The 14,244-nt window shown below is 43.1% G+C and overlaps 1 protein-coding gene across 1 annotated transcript in view; it reads left to right on the top strand.

Annotated features, from left to right (window-relative positions):
* Positions 1-14,244, top strand: part of GRIN2A (glutamate ionotropic receptor NMDA type subunit 2A) — a 365,414-nt gene that overhangs the window by 293,718 nt on the left and 57,452 nt on the right. The window contains exons 9-10 of the mRNA XM_044747218.2: positions 4,356-4,481; positions 7,166-7,395. Coding sequence (XP_044603153.1) covers positions 4,356-4,481; positions 7,166-7,395 — 356 coding nt within the window. The remainder of the gene's footprint in view (positions 1-4,355; positions 4,482-7,165; positions 7,396-14,244) is intronic.

Genomic DNA, 14,244 nt, shown 5'->3' on the forward strand with positions numbered 1-14,244 from the left:
GAGGATACACTGATTCAAAATTAATGGAATCATATTTCATTTGAATCTGTTTTAAGCTGAATGATTTGTAAAGGAGGAAAGTCTTTTTAACTATTTCATAAATTTATGTCTTTACATAAAAGGTTTTTTTGAAAGCAAGATAAATCTATATTTTCTATCATCTGGTTTCCTTTAGCACTATAAGTATATATGCATTAGGCAGCCTGGCTAGAGTAGTTGAAATCGTGAAACATACCCAACGGTTATTTATTCTTTCTTTAAAGGAAAGTGTTGTGTTCAGTATTTGGTTATCGTCAGTGGTTTTTGATAGTGAAGATCATGGAATTCAGATTAACTTCCCTTCCGTACCCCCATATCAGTGGGTTTGTCTCAAATTTGGGATGGTTAAGATAAACATTGACCTCTAGCAGAAAACCACATGAGAGAGAGAAAACAGTTAACTAAAGCCAACTAAATTTCATACATTTTTCCAGAGATAAAAAAAACTTTTGTCTATTAAGGACTTAGAACTGCAGACTAGACCCAATCTGTGGGCAGCAACTCCAGCCCATGCTCTTATTCTTCCACTGTCTTCATTGACAGGTACTGTCAGCATCCAGTGACACTTTTTATGTTTCATTCTCTTGAATGAAATGTTGACTAACAGGATTTTGGATACTGCCTCACTCACAGAGACATATGGATTTACTATTTTCATTTTTGATAATCCATTTAAGCTGTTGAAATCCTTACCACTCACTGGCTTTGATTTTGCACTCGCTTCAATTTTCATAACCTTTGTTGGAGTAATGTGAACCTTGACAAACATACACTTCATTATCTTCCTTTTGTGCCTGTGTCTGGTATGGATAATGATGCCTGTATCTTACTAAGGGAGCCTCACTCTGCCACGAAAAATGCAACTGACTGATATTGACAACACGTGCAGAATCTTAATAACTGTTGGGTAGACTCTCACTCATTAGTCACTCCTAATCATCTTTTCCCCACCTCTTCTCAGACACTTTGGGGAACTTTGGCCCTGGAGATTAAGAAAGGATTGGAGGAAGTGAGTCCATGGAAAAAATGGAAAAGAGATCTGTTTCTTTTCTCAAGTTGTCCACATATCTCCTTAGTGAGCTAGAGAGAACTTTTTTCCAGTTCAATCAGAGAGAAAATAATATCAATTGTCTTATAAAAGTGGGTTGCTGATATTCAATCTGGCCTCAACCCAGTTTTCCTAGATTCTTATCTTATCTGCATTTGTAGAACATTTCCATAGAAAGTCGTGTTTTTGCTAAATTTAGGCAAACCTCCTTTTCCCCCTACTTTTCCGACTGTCTTAAAAATAAAATTAAATTGTAGCTAGAGAAAACTATTTTCAAAGCTGTTTTAACACAGTAGACTTAATATTTTTCCTAGTCACTAAATTACATCCCTATTCGATTGACTATGGACCCCCTTATTTACCATCATTATCTGCAGGTTTTGAAAGTCATAATGAACCGTGCTAAGCTACATTTTCCCATTCACTGGCTCAGTCATCTGGAAGAGCCAAAACATTCGAAATCTGATTGCATTGCTCTTCGTTATTTCCTATTCTCTCTCTGCAAACTCCATTAACTCACGTCAGAAACCCTTGCAGGTAATGCCTCTGAGCTTTTGTGTAAAAATGTAACCAGCGACTCTTCAAGGACAGAGAGGACATCTCTTGAATATTTCCATTCAGTTAATTCTAACGACTTTCCAGGCAGGTTCGATTCTTTGATCCAAAGAAACGCTGACCTGGAGTCTCCTAGATCGAAGTTCCTTCATAGACAAATGTTGAATGTATTTTAAGCCAGTAGAGGATGTAATCCAGAGCAATCTAAAAATATTTCTGGGTCACTCCTTAGACATTATACATAGTGCTTCACTATTGCTCTAATGCTTTTCTTCGTTGTGGGGGGTGTGTATTTGTGTGTGTGTAGTGTCTGAGAATAGCAATCCTTCAGAGCACTAGTAGTACCTAAATTCTTAAAACCGGAATACTGCAGCAGAATCCCTTTGTCTCTGTGCCATGCTCACAAGTCAAGGGAGAGATGTCACTTCCAAGTGAGAAAACATCTGGGATCAGCTTCTTGATCAGCTCCCACCTAATTTTCTGACCAGTTAGTGACTAGGATACATCAACTGCCAAATGAAGTCCGCTGCAGGTTTGCAGATTCTGACATGTGAATAGAAGAATTCAGTGAAGATTTCCCCTAATATTTTTTGTAATGTCATCACAACCTGCAGAGAAAAGGAAGTTATCAGATTAACAAGTGCGTGCATGTTTTAAACCAGGATGACTTTGTCAGGACCCTGGACAGCACACCATGCCCACCACCAATTCTGGCTTTAACCGTGGAATCAAACAGCTATTCCATTTAATTCGTTGTGTGTATACAGTGTGCAACACACATCATCAACTGTGTATATTACCTGTATATGCTCATTTACTCATCACAATGATCCTCCTCCAGTAAGACACGCTACAACATTGTATGTCCAACTTGGAGGATTACTTTAGCATCTCTATTCTTGAATATTAAGCAATTTTTAATCTCCTAATTATTCATTTACTTCTCCTTTTTGGATACACCTCGTTACCAAATTGCTATGATTTCAGGGACATCCTATTGTTAATTACTCAAGCTAAATTTAACTAAGATAAATTTCAGTTGTAGTTTCCTTGATTTCTTCGAGCTCATCTTGTGTTAAGTGAGTTGTGCTGTTACCTGTTGCTTTTGGACATAGTTGCACTATCAAAACTGCAACGCAAAGCATTCCTTCCAGTTTTAAAATTGTCCACTCTAGTTAAAGCTTCAGACGTGTGAATTTCTGGTTATATATTAAGCTCATTAAATTGGAATTTGTGATGACCTCTAGCTGTGTTAGGTAGTCACAGAGTTTAATAACAAGGTGGCCTGCTGTCAGTCTAGTTCTTTATGATTATTACTAGCTTCGTCAGGAAAGCAACTTAAAAATAATAAAATGTCTACAATTCAAGAGGTATTATTGGGCTTCGTATATTTTACCCTCAGAAAATGTTTGCTTATGATGAAAAGGATTATAAGTTCGTTGGTGTCCAAGGGCGGTTTCTTCCCAATGATGCATTCAGATGGCAATACAGTCATTTTTTAAAAATTTAATCTCTGTTGATTTTCTAGCAAATCTATGTCATACATGGATAAAATGGCTCCTTTTGGCTCATTTTCATATCCTCAATCAGACTGAATAAAAATATTAATTTATTTTACATAATATCTCTTACCTTTCTAGAGTGTTCTAAGATTTAGAACCTTGTGACTTGGCCAGCCCTTCTGAGACATCCACATGAAAATGAACTGATGAAAACTACTTTTAGGGGAAATAATCATCTATTACTTCATTGCTTCTGCTCTGAAGTGATGCTTTTTCACTGAATTATCTTGTGAATGTAATATCCTCAAATGACTTTTCAATTGCATTTAAGCCCGTTACCAACATCAACAAGATTTTAAAATTGTAGAGCTCTCATCTGTCTGCAGCAGAAGGAGAAATGGAGAATGTGGTAGTAGTGGTGGCAGCCTATGACCTCCCCATGTTCCCGTCAATCCCGTGATTTTATGATCCTTTTCTAACAGGTTATCGTTCTCCCTTTACTCCTGGAATTCCCTGGACATCACCCCTCCTGGATGTAAAAATAAAAATGAAAATAAAAATAAAACTCATGCTGATTTACAGGAGCCTTGTAATTGGCTTTTTGAGTCTAGACTTGTTTCTCCCTAGCTTTGGTCCCCTGGATGACTCTATGATTATTTAGTCATGCACCACATAACAAGGTCTCAGTCAATGACAGACGGCATATATGATGGTGGCCCCATAAGATTAGTACCATAGAGTCTAGGTGTGTAGTAGGCTATACCATCTGGGTTTGTGTAAATACACTCTATGATGTTTGCACAATAATTAAATCACCTAACAATGCATTTCTCAGAATGTGTCCCCAGGATTAAGTGACATATGACTTATAGGACCCTGTGGCCTCTTTGTTTGCATTCTAACTTTCTCCCTTGGTCTTACCATTCTTTTGTTTTTATTATCCTTGACCTGATTTGTAAAGTGTCATATGCTCTTCTCTATTTTTATCCTACTATGTGCAGTCTTTTAAAATACCTCAAATATTTTGTAGAATAAAGAAAGATTTAAACACGTGAATAAACAATGATTAGCTTCTTTCAAACGGTCAGATTCACACTAGCGAAAGTTTCTCAGTCAGCCCACACAATGGCGCTCTGGGCTTCCTGCTGGCCCCGGTGGTGAGGAAGAGTTAACTGACCCTATTTCTATTCCCCTGGCCTGTTTATCTGCAGAACCGTTCAGCGCCTCCGTCTGGGTCATGATGTTTGTGATGCTGCTCATTGTCTCCGCCATAGCTGTTTTCGTCTTTGAATACTTCAGTCCTGTTGGATACAACAGAAACTTAGCCAAAGGGAAAGGTAGGACGCCTTCAAAGCGTGACTCAAAGCTGATGCTATTTAATTGACTTTCAGTGATTATTTCAGATTTAGAACACAGTATCCTATATTGCCTTGCTATCCCATCATATGAATGGTGTTACGTCATGGATATTCCTTGTAATTCCATACAAGGATGGGATATTCACTTCAACTGAAAAAAGGTTAAAACAAAATGAAACGTTTTAATCTTGTTACAGTGTGGAGCCAATAGCTGTTAGGTGAAAACTCCCCGTCTTCAATCTGTGGAGAAAGCAGATTTGAAGGTTTTTTGGTAATTAACTTAAAAATCTGTGTCAAAAGACATGTTAAAATTGTAGTGAGCCTCACCTTCAATCTGTGCAAAGAAAACGGCTTTATAGTTTAAATGGTTTAAGAATATTCTCCAAACTACTGAATCATTGCATTTGTTTCACCATAAATATAATTACAAAACGGTATTTTTCCCTAAAGAGTTACATTTTCCTCTTGACAGTGCCTGACCCTAGTGCTTGACAAAGTGGCGATCAGTAGATAGAGAACTGAACTGGGAGGCATTCATTGGCTATAACTCATTAAGAGGCTCCCACACAAGCCAGTATTCGTATCGTACACATAAACACATTACACCATTTTGAGTGAATTTTCCTCAATGCACAACACTTCTAAGTAGATGGTATCAGAAGGGTGCCAGGACCAAATCTCTTCCCTGAAAAATGACTCAAGATGGTGGAAGATGGCAGATCTTCAAGGTACTGTCATTCAAAAACAAGGCACTCTAATTTGCCACATGTTGTTTTCACTTGTAGGATTCTATTTTGGAAACAGTCCACAGGTCCTGGGAATCTATCAGGAACTTAGTTTTATTGAACTCTTCCCACTTCTTCTTAACCAGTGGAGAGTGATGGTTACTCAAAAACCATCTCCAATCAACCAAACCCTAGAAAAACGCCGTAAATCATCATATTCTGTTTAAATGGGAGAATTGCCAGCCTTCATTAAAAGGGTAATGCAACTAACCAGCGAGGAGCTTTCCAACAGAGTGGAAGGATAAAAAGTTATCTGAAGGCCATCGAGTGCAAAAATTTCTCCCTTGGCTGAAGCTCACTCTAGAAGACTATTTGAAGGAAGGGATCTAGCTTGCCCACTCCCTACCCCTTCCATTACCTGGAAGCTTCTTGTTTCCTGCTCATCTGCATGTGGAAACTCTCTGGAAATGAGAGCTACTTGTTTCTTTGGGCAAAATGTTTTTCAATTCCATTTCACCGCACTTTGCAGGGAAAACTACATGGCCCAGCAACAGTACTTGGGAATCAGGGATTCCCGAAAGTCTTGGACAGATCCCTTGCAACTACCTGTTTCTGCTTCCCAAGTAGCCGCCACTGCTGATCAGTATGCATCCTTAACAAATTAAGCAGTTCATGAAGTTAACTGGGTTCACTAGAATTATTTTTTCCTGAGTTCTCAGCCTCTTGGGAATAAGCCCAGAAGATCATAAAACTAGGCAAAGAGAAACAGGAGATCTTGAGACGGGGACGAATAGAATTCATTGCCTTCTCTTTAGTGTGTTGTCTATGGACGTTATAAGGATTGCTACAGCCTGAGTTCAGCCTCCAGTGTGTGGAAAGCTCGCGTCTCCTCGGCTCCCTGCCCGGAACTTCATAAGTTCCATCCATCTGAATTCACTTCTGCCCCTTTATTTATTGCCCACTCTGCTTGCATCGCCAACTGAAGTCAGAGTAGATCATTTTTTCATATCTTCATTTACTTAAATGACATAAAAATTAACCTTGTGTTAAAGGAAGATGTTTTTTCCCATGAAATGAGGGCATAAATTGATTTTTTTTTCCGCTGTGCAAAACAGACTCGAAAGCCCTAGCGTGTGCGTTTTACAGGCTGTGTAGTCCCCACGCCAATGCATTTTGCCAAATTGTTCTGGCTCTTTCGTTAAGCCTGTTGCAAGGAACATTGAAGAATCTTAAAAGGGACACATAGCTGTTGCAAGGACACACTGAGGGAGAAAAAGTGCCAGCCTGTCACAGTTCATTTCCCATGACCCCGCACCCGAGAGTCTTCCATCTGTGAAGTGTTGGAGGAATTAAGCTCTATTGTTCCGTTCCTTAAAGTCTCTCCATTTGGAGAGGGTTTAGTTTGGTTTAATTCCTATGTTGTGTACACTTCACATCTGAGTTGGAACAGGAGCGATTGCTAGGGACATTCAGATTAGAATAGCGAATGTCAGTCCCTCTGAATTGCGTGTTTCTTGTACGATGGTGCACACATGCGACGAATACCGGAGCAGCCCCCACACACACGTTGTTGTAAGGCTGTCTTTACACTTGTTAAGGAGATTGATCTGAAATCAAATCCATATTTAAAACAGGTTGTAACACTACTTCTCATTCAAACCCACATTTTGCATCGCCATTTTCTCTTCCTTTTTTTCTCTTTTTTATTTTCTTTTAAGAAACAAGGCAAACACCCAGCTAGATAGAAATGTGGGAAGAATACTAATTTTTAAAGAAAAAAGGACTGATTGTGGCTGTGGTTCTGGGGCAATGATGGGAGCCAACGATGATACAATTGCATCTTCTGCAACCTTCCGTGTTGCTGGGGGCCACTGCATAGTTATCAAACACGTGTGCCTTTTGAGACAGCACTGAGAATGTCCTTTCTGTCATTCGCAGCACCCCATGGGCCTTCTTTTACCATTGGAAAAGCTATATGGCTCCTTTGGGGCCTGGTGTTCAACAACTCCGTGCCTGTCCAGAATCCTAAAGGGACCACCAGCAAGATCATGGTGTCCGTGTGGGCCTTCTTTGCCGTCATATTCCTGGCCAGCTACACAGCCAATCTGGCTGCTTTCATGATCCAAGAGGAATTTGTGGACCAAGTGACGGGCCTCAGCGACAAAAAGGTAAGGTCACCTTGCTTTCCTCTCTGCCCGAGGGGTTGATCTCAAATGCTCTCCCCTCCAAAGGGAGCGATTCAGTCCGCCTTGATACAAACCCATCAACTCGAAAGCACAAAGCCAGAGGATTTTCTTCCCTCCTAACTTAAATTGGCATGTTTCTAAAAAGTTTAGGGACAGAATCGTCAACTTAGCTCTCCTGAGTCTAAAAGACTCCAGATGGAATTCGGAAGCATAGTTTCCCCAAGTGGTCATTTCTCATGTTTATGTGATCTTGCTGATGACACTTACAGAGGCTCTGTGACTCAAGGGCGTCTTGGAGCTCAGGCTGGAGTGCATCCTTTCAAGGAGAGTGTAATGTTGGGGAAGATCCTCTAGCCTGGACGAGGAGAAACTTGGGGTGAAGTAGGGTGTTCTAGGCTGTAGGTACCTCCCAGTTCTCTGACTTCGAATGAGTCTCTTATCTACTCCATGCATTAAATTCTCCATCAATGGCGTGAAAATAAACATCACCTCTAAGCCCCACCCAGAGACAAAACTGACAGCTCCTTTATACTATGTAGCAAGTCAGCCCCGGCACCAGCACTCCCAACTCACCTGAAATTTCTCCCAGGGACACCAAAGGAGCAGAGAGGTTTTTCATTTCCGCTGGTTCCTTTTACTCAGACACCTCTCCAACCCTCCCTCATGGGGCTCTGCTTCCCACACCCGTGGGAGGGGAGCGATAACACCTGCTCTCTCATTCTCCACTGAAATGTAACGAGGGCTGCGGGGCGTGAGAGGCTATTCAGAAATGCACGCAGAGGAAGAAAAGAGGTAAGCCGGGTGCATCCTTCTATTGAAATTTTAGGTTCAGGAAACAAATCCCGACTTGCTAAGCTCAGCAGTGTGGGAATTGCAGCACGGCAACGATTTTCTGTCTCGTGTGCTTGGATAATTTGTCTCTCTTTATGAAATCTTGCTATCCTGTCTTGTTGACGTAAGTCTATGTATTTCCTTTCTGCATCCATCAACAAACTGCTGAATAGAAAATCAGCCTGTGAAAAGCCTTAACAGCTTATCTGTGACATACGCTGTGGGTGAAAGAGGTACAGAGGGACCTGTCCTCAGAGAGATGATGAGCATGGGGTGATTTACCTTCACAAAAGCGCCATCACCCTTGGGAGTGGTTGGCCTCTCTCGGATGGCTTCCCACTGTAGCTTGAGTCAATGCCACTCTACTCACCATGACGCCAAAGCCTACGGCCCATGTTCCCTCCCTCTGGCTCAGTAAGGCCCTTCTCTGTTCCTTAAACACTCCAAGTTTATTTCTACTGCGGTGCCCTGTCCCCTGCCAGCAGCGTTCTTCCCCCATTATTCTCATGACTGGCTCCTCCTTGACTTTCAGGCCTTTGGGAAAATATGACCTCTTGGGAGAGGTCTTCCTGGCCACTGTGGTGAACTTGGCAGCCTGAGCAATTCTAGTAGGAAGAAATAAACAGCATGCAAGTAAATGTAAATGGAGAAGAAAATTCCAGGTGGAGATGAGTGTTATAAAGGAGATAAGACTGATGAGATTAAAATTGACTTAGGGGAAGGGGATGTCAGGGGAGTGCTTACAATAGAGTCATCATCTGGCACTCAGTAGGTGCTCCGTGCATTCTTGCTGACTGAGTGAGGGATGCAGGGTGTGTTGGATACTGTAGGCACCCCACCTGGCTCTCCTGGGATCCCCTCCCAGCTCTGTGCGCCCAGCCCAACCTTAGCTGACAAAGGCTCACACCAGGGATCTTCAGAGGATGATTACCTTGGGGCCCAGGAGCTGTAAATGCCTGGAAATTTAAGTTCCCTCAGTCCTTTCAGTTGTCTGTACCCAACGGCTGACAGTGTGAGAGTCCAGAAGCCCAGCGCTCAGTGGCTTCTATGCAGGGCAAGCTCAGAGGCGCAGTGTACTCTCCAGAGCTCCCTCAGGACCAGGCTAAGACTTTGCCTAAGATCACACCCTTGGTTGGCTTCCTCCCCTTCTCCAACCTCCTTCCCCAACTTTCTTCCTGGTTTCTCTTGGAGTCTTCCCTTAATAAATCATGTACACCCAATTCCTTGGCTCAGGAGTGGCTTCTGGCTGACCCTGCCTGGGGTTTATGGCATCTGTGAGGCAGCACATAAAGCCATGCACTTAAGAGTGGGGGAAAGTCTGGTTCCTGTTTCCCCTCTGCCCCTTACGAGCTGTGTGGTGCCGTTACAGTCACGTGGCTTCGCCATGCCTCCTCATCCCTCTCTGTCAATTTGGGAAACATAGTTGTAGTGAGGATGGAAGGACACTGCAAACGTGAATCTGCCTTGCAGCCTATAAAATCCTCTGCAGACACACAGCATGGCTATATGATTCCATCACATCACGGGAGCAAAAGTACAATCCCTAGAAGAAGTGACCAGAGGCACAGTGGAAGCGGTAGGGAGCCATGTCCTGGAGGAGGGGATTTTTCAAGAACATCTTTGGCAGCATACTTTGCTTTTTGTTGCTATTTTCAAAAGCAAGGGGGAAAAAAATCCCTTGCTACATAGCTTTGGGTCTGAATAACATGACTGCTTGTGGGAAAACTAATTAGAACCACTAATAATTAGACTGACCTTCTCTGCCTTGGAAACACCTAATAACAGATACCACATCCTTAGGAAACACAGCTCAGTTTCCATGCTCAGAGCGTTAGCAAGAACCAGATAGCTCTTTTAATGAAATGTTTGATACAATTAGATAAACAGTGAAATTCTTGGAGTAAATAAGCTAAATGCTTCTAGATGATTAATAGCAGATACACCAAGAAAGTCTGCAAAATAAAAATCTATATTAAATCAATTTAATATTATACACAAGTGGGGTTTTTTTCTTTCTATCTTTTTCTTGTTATGAAGACCTGTGTAACAACTCAGAATTATAATACTTTTAAGCCATTTGCAATATGAGTGCTTGCTGGAAAAAGGCACCTTTGGAGCCCATGATGCGCTCATAGAAGCTTAGGTTTAAGTTCTAAGTAGGTGAACTCCTGGGTAGATGCTCCCCTGGGAATTGTTAAAGGAAAGTTGGAAGGGTGTTGGGGACTCTTTCCAAGATGGTGGGAATCACTCTGGTAGAGAAAGTCCATCTCTGGGAGGCAGAGCAGCGTCATGTTTGGGGTCAGACGGACCTGCACACACACGCTGACCTTGCCATATAATGATTGTGTGATATGTCAATATCCCTAAGGCTTAATTTCCTAATAAAGGGGGAGGGGTGTTAATACCATTCTGGCAAGGTTGATATGAGGATTAGAAATCATCCTCACACTGTGCCTGGCACACCGTAGATAATCCTAATCCTATTATAAGTGTGATGTCCTCCTTCAGCCCCCCTCCCTCTCTCCTTCCTCTCCACTCCCCCCTTCGTTCTCCCCATCTTTCCCTTCATCTCCCTCCTTCTCCTCGTTATCATCATCACTGCCTCATTTCAATCAGCCTTCACTTCTGGGATCTGAGGAGTCATTGCACTGAGTTGGCCTTTTGTGGCAGCAATGGGGGGAAGTTGGGGAACTTCCCTTGGTAGGTGAGCCCAAGGATGTGTTCTCGTGGAGTTGTGCTGTCTCTGGGCACTGTGATTAGACTGCTGGGTGGTCCTGGACCACCACACTTATTGATCGAATGCAGGCCTCTGAGCCTCTCCTCCCTTTTAAGGTCCACTCGTGTTTGACACCGACATCAAAAAGCATGTGGAAATCACCAGCAAGAGAAGACCATACTAGAAGTAGGGGCTGCAGTAGCCATTGTCCCTTATTTACAGCCACAGAAGACAGATAGATTTTTTAAATAAATGTGTAGTTTGGGGTTCATAAGAGGAACAAGGAAATGTCCTGGTTAATTGCTGCATTTTTTTCTAAAAAAATTTATTTCCTAGACTTGCATCTCTACTTCCTCCGTCATAAAATGCTTTCCATGTCTGCTTCACTCGGATGACTCTGAGACCTGTCCACTTAGGGAAGGGAAAAAAAAAAATTAGAATGTAATCTTATAATCCTCCAAATTGGAGAGATGCCAGCTCTATTATTTGGCTCAAGTCGCTCTGGGTAACAGGAGGTGGTGAGGTGATGTATATCAAGCCTTAGGGGGTGTCAGGTATTCTTTCAAGCATTCTGTGATTAGTTGCAAAGGCAATCCCCAATTTACAGGTAGAGAAATTGAGGCTCAGAGAGCTAAAGCAGCTGCCCCAAACCACTGAGTTCCAGAGTGGCTGGTGAGAAGCTGAACCTCGAAGCCCAAGGCCAGGGGAAGCCAGTTAACATGAACAGTGAGGGCTACTTTGAGAGAGGGGAGCCGTGAGGAGTTCCTCTGACCTGTGATTCCCTTGCTCTGAGGGCTTGCTGGCGGTGGAAACCTCCGCAGCTCCCTTTCTCTTGCTAAAGCCCATATTTACGTCTTTCTGCTTGCACGCGAAACTCTCTGGGACAAAGTTGCACTAGAAATCACTCCTGTAAGAAGCACGGAGTGTGTCCTTGATGCTCGGCCCTGGAATTCCAGAGATGAGCCACCCTGGCCCCGTTTTTTGCGCTGTAGATTGTGATTCTTTTGTGAGCCGTGAAATTAATTTAAGGATTGTGACCATTAAAAAAATGGAACATAATGGATGACATCAGAATATATCACCTGTAGAAAGGGGTGCTGGGAAGTGCTGTGCATGCACACATGTGCGTGTGTGTGTGTGTGTGAAGTATGTCTCTACAGGGCGGGGATGGAAGATGTATGGTGAGCCACGCTTTAAGAAGTTTGACAGCTTTTAGTGTAGCGGGAAGGGTGCCCGGATCTGGGTGCTGGGGTCACTTTTGTGTAAGTGAGGTACCATCCAGGGCAGAGAAGTGTGGAAATTCATCACGGAGGCTGAATATCTGTATCACTGTGCAAACCAGAGGCAGGAGAGAACTGGAATCAAAAGGAGCCATGTAGCTCCTCGGCGACCAGATGGGAGGGAAGTGTCAGGCGTTTAGTCAAATAGGCTGTCTGTGGAGATTGGGAGCGGCTGCTACAACTGGATTTACGGACAGCCCTGGTACCTCTGTCCCCCAGAACAGGCAGCTGCTGACTCCTCCTCTTTGGGTGACGAGCTGAGGCTCTGCTCGCCAGTGTGAGTGCAAAGAGCATTTTGCTGTCCACGCACACACACCAACACACACACACACTCACATCACAACTAAGGCGCCCAGCGGGAGGATCTCGTTTGGACAATGTGTGGCCGCTTCCCCCAAATCTGGTTGCAGCTGCTTATTAGGCAGCAGCATGCCTAATTTAGAGGAAACGATTTTCAACTGGAAATTTTAATTAACGGTGAAGTGAAGTGTGAGTCTGGAAAGAAGAATAATGTTTCGAGTTGGTCTGACATTTGGGTAAACTTGGATGCTTTCTCCAGCGGTTCTCAATTCCGAGGAAGACATGCTGGCCTGGAAGTCTGAGAGACCTCTGGATTCTAGCCCTGGCTCTGCCGTGGATTTGCCGGGTGTCCTTCCCCTCTCTGGATCTCAAGGTCCTCACCTCTAAAAGAGGAGGGGTCACTAGCAAGAGTCTCTGAGGAACAATGGAGTTTAGACATTAGCCTGTGGTCAGGAATATCTAGGTTTGAATTCCGGTCACTACTTTTTTTTTTTTTTTTTTTTTGGTGAGGAGGATTGGCCCTGAGCTAACATCTGTGCCAATCTTCCTCTATTTTATATGTGAAATGCCACTACAGCATCACTTGATGAGCAGTGCGTAGATCCGTGCCCGGGATCCAAAGCTGTGAACTCTGGGCTGCCAAAGTGGAGCACTTGACCTTAATCACTATGTCACTGGGCTGGCCCCTCGGGCCACTACTTTTAAGTAGTGTAATCTTAAATAGGTCGCATAACCTCTCTGAGCCTCAGTTTCCTCATCTGTAAAATGGAGCCCCTAAGATTAGCTACCTGGCAGGGTTGTTGTGAGGATTAAATGAGCCAAAGTTTGTAAAGTTCTTGCCACAGTGCTGGCCCCAAGCAAGTCCTCAAAAAGTGTTAGACATTACTATCATTACTTTCTAGTTCCAGAATTCCCTATTTCACAGAAAAATGGGGCCCAATTTCCTTTTTCTGCCCATGATGACAGTAAAAATGAAACATAGAAATAGTTTGATTTTTGAGTGCTTACTCTGTTCCAGGCACCATTCTAATGGCTTGACAAACATTTTAATTTGAGATCTTCCCATCGACCCTGCAAGGGAAGTAGTGACATGTTTCCCACTGTGCAGATGGAAAGTAAATGGAGGCAGTGTGAAGTGAGGTGACTTAGCTAAGGTGTCATAGTTTGTAAGTGATAGAACCTGATTTTGTAACGTGTGAACCTGAGCTCTCATTCATAACCATCGCCCTGTGCTGCCTCTAGATTTTAATTGTGTTTCCGGGGCTCAGACTCGGTCCTCTTGACTCCTAATCTGGTTGGGTTGCCCCAGTTACTGAGGTTGTGAACAGACTCATCAGCCAATCAGAGAGGGCTAGTGAAGGTGGACAACGAGCCTTTATGGAGGGTCAAGAGCCGTACCAGACATGGGCATCCCCATTAGGAAGCTATCGGTTAGTAGGGGCTTGAGCTCCACAAACGTTCCTGGAGCCTGCCGCTATGCCTGGGATGTGTGAAGCCCCCAGTAAGTATTGCATGCATGCATGAGTGAGTGTGGAGAATGAGTGAATGGCAACATATAGTCATTGTAGGGGAGGAAAAATAATTTTCCCTCTACCATCTAGGTTCTTGGCTGAGACCCCTCTATAATAAAAGACAGATTAACGGGAGAAAAACACACAGAAGTTTACTAACATGTATACCTCCTGTACGCATGGGAGAGACCCA

The sequence above is a fragment of the Equus asinus genome, chromosome 14 (genome assembly GCF_041296235.1).
Source record: "Equus asinus isolate D_3611 breed Donkey chromosome 14, EquAss-T2T_v2, whole genome shotgun sequence".
Taxonomy (NCBI): domain Eukaryota; kingdom Metazoa; phylum Chordata; class Mammalia; order Perissodactyla; family Equidae; genus Equus; species Equus asinus.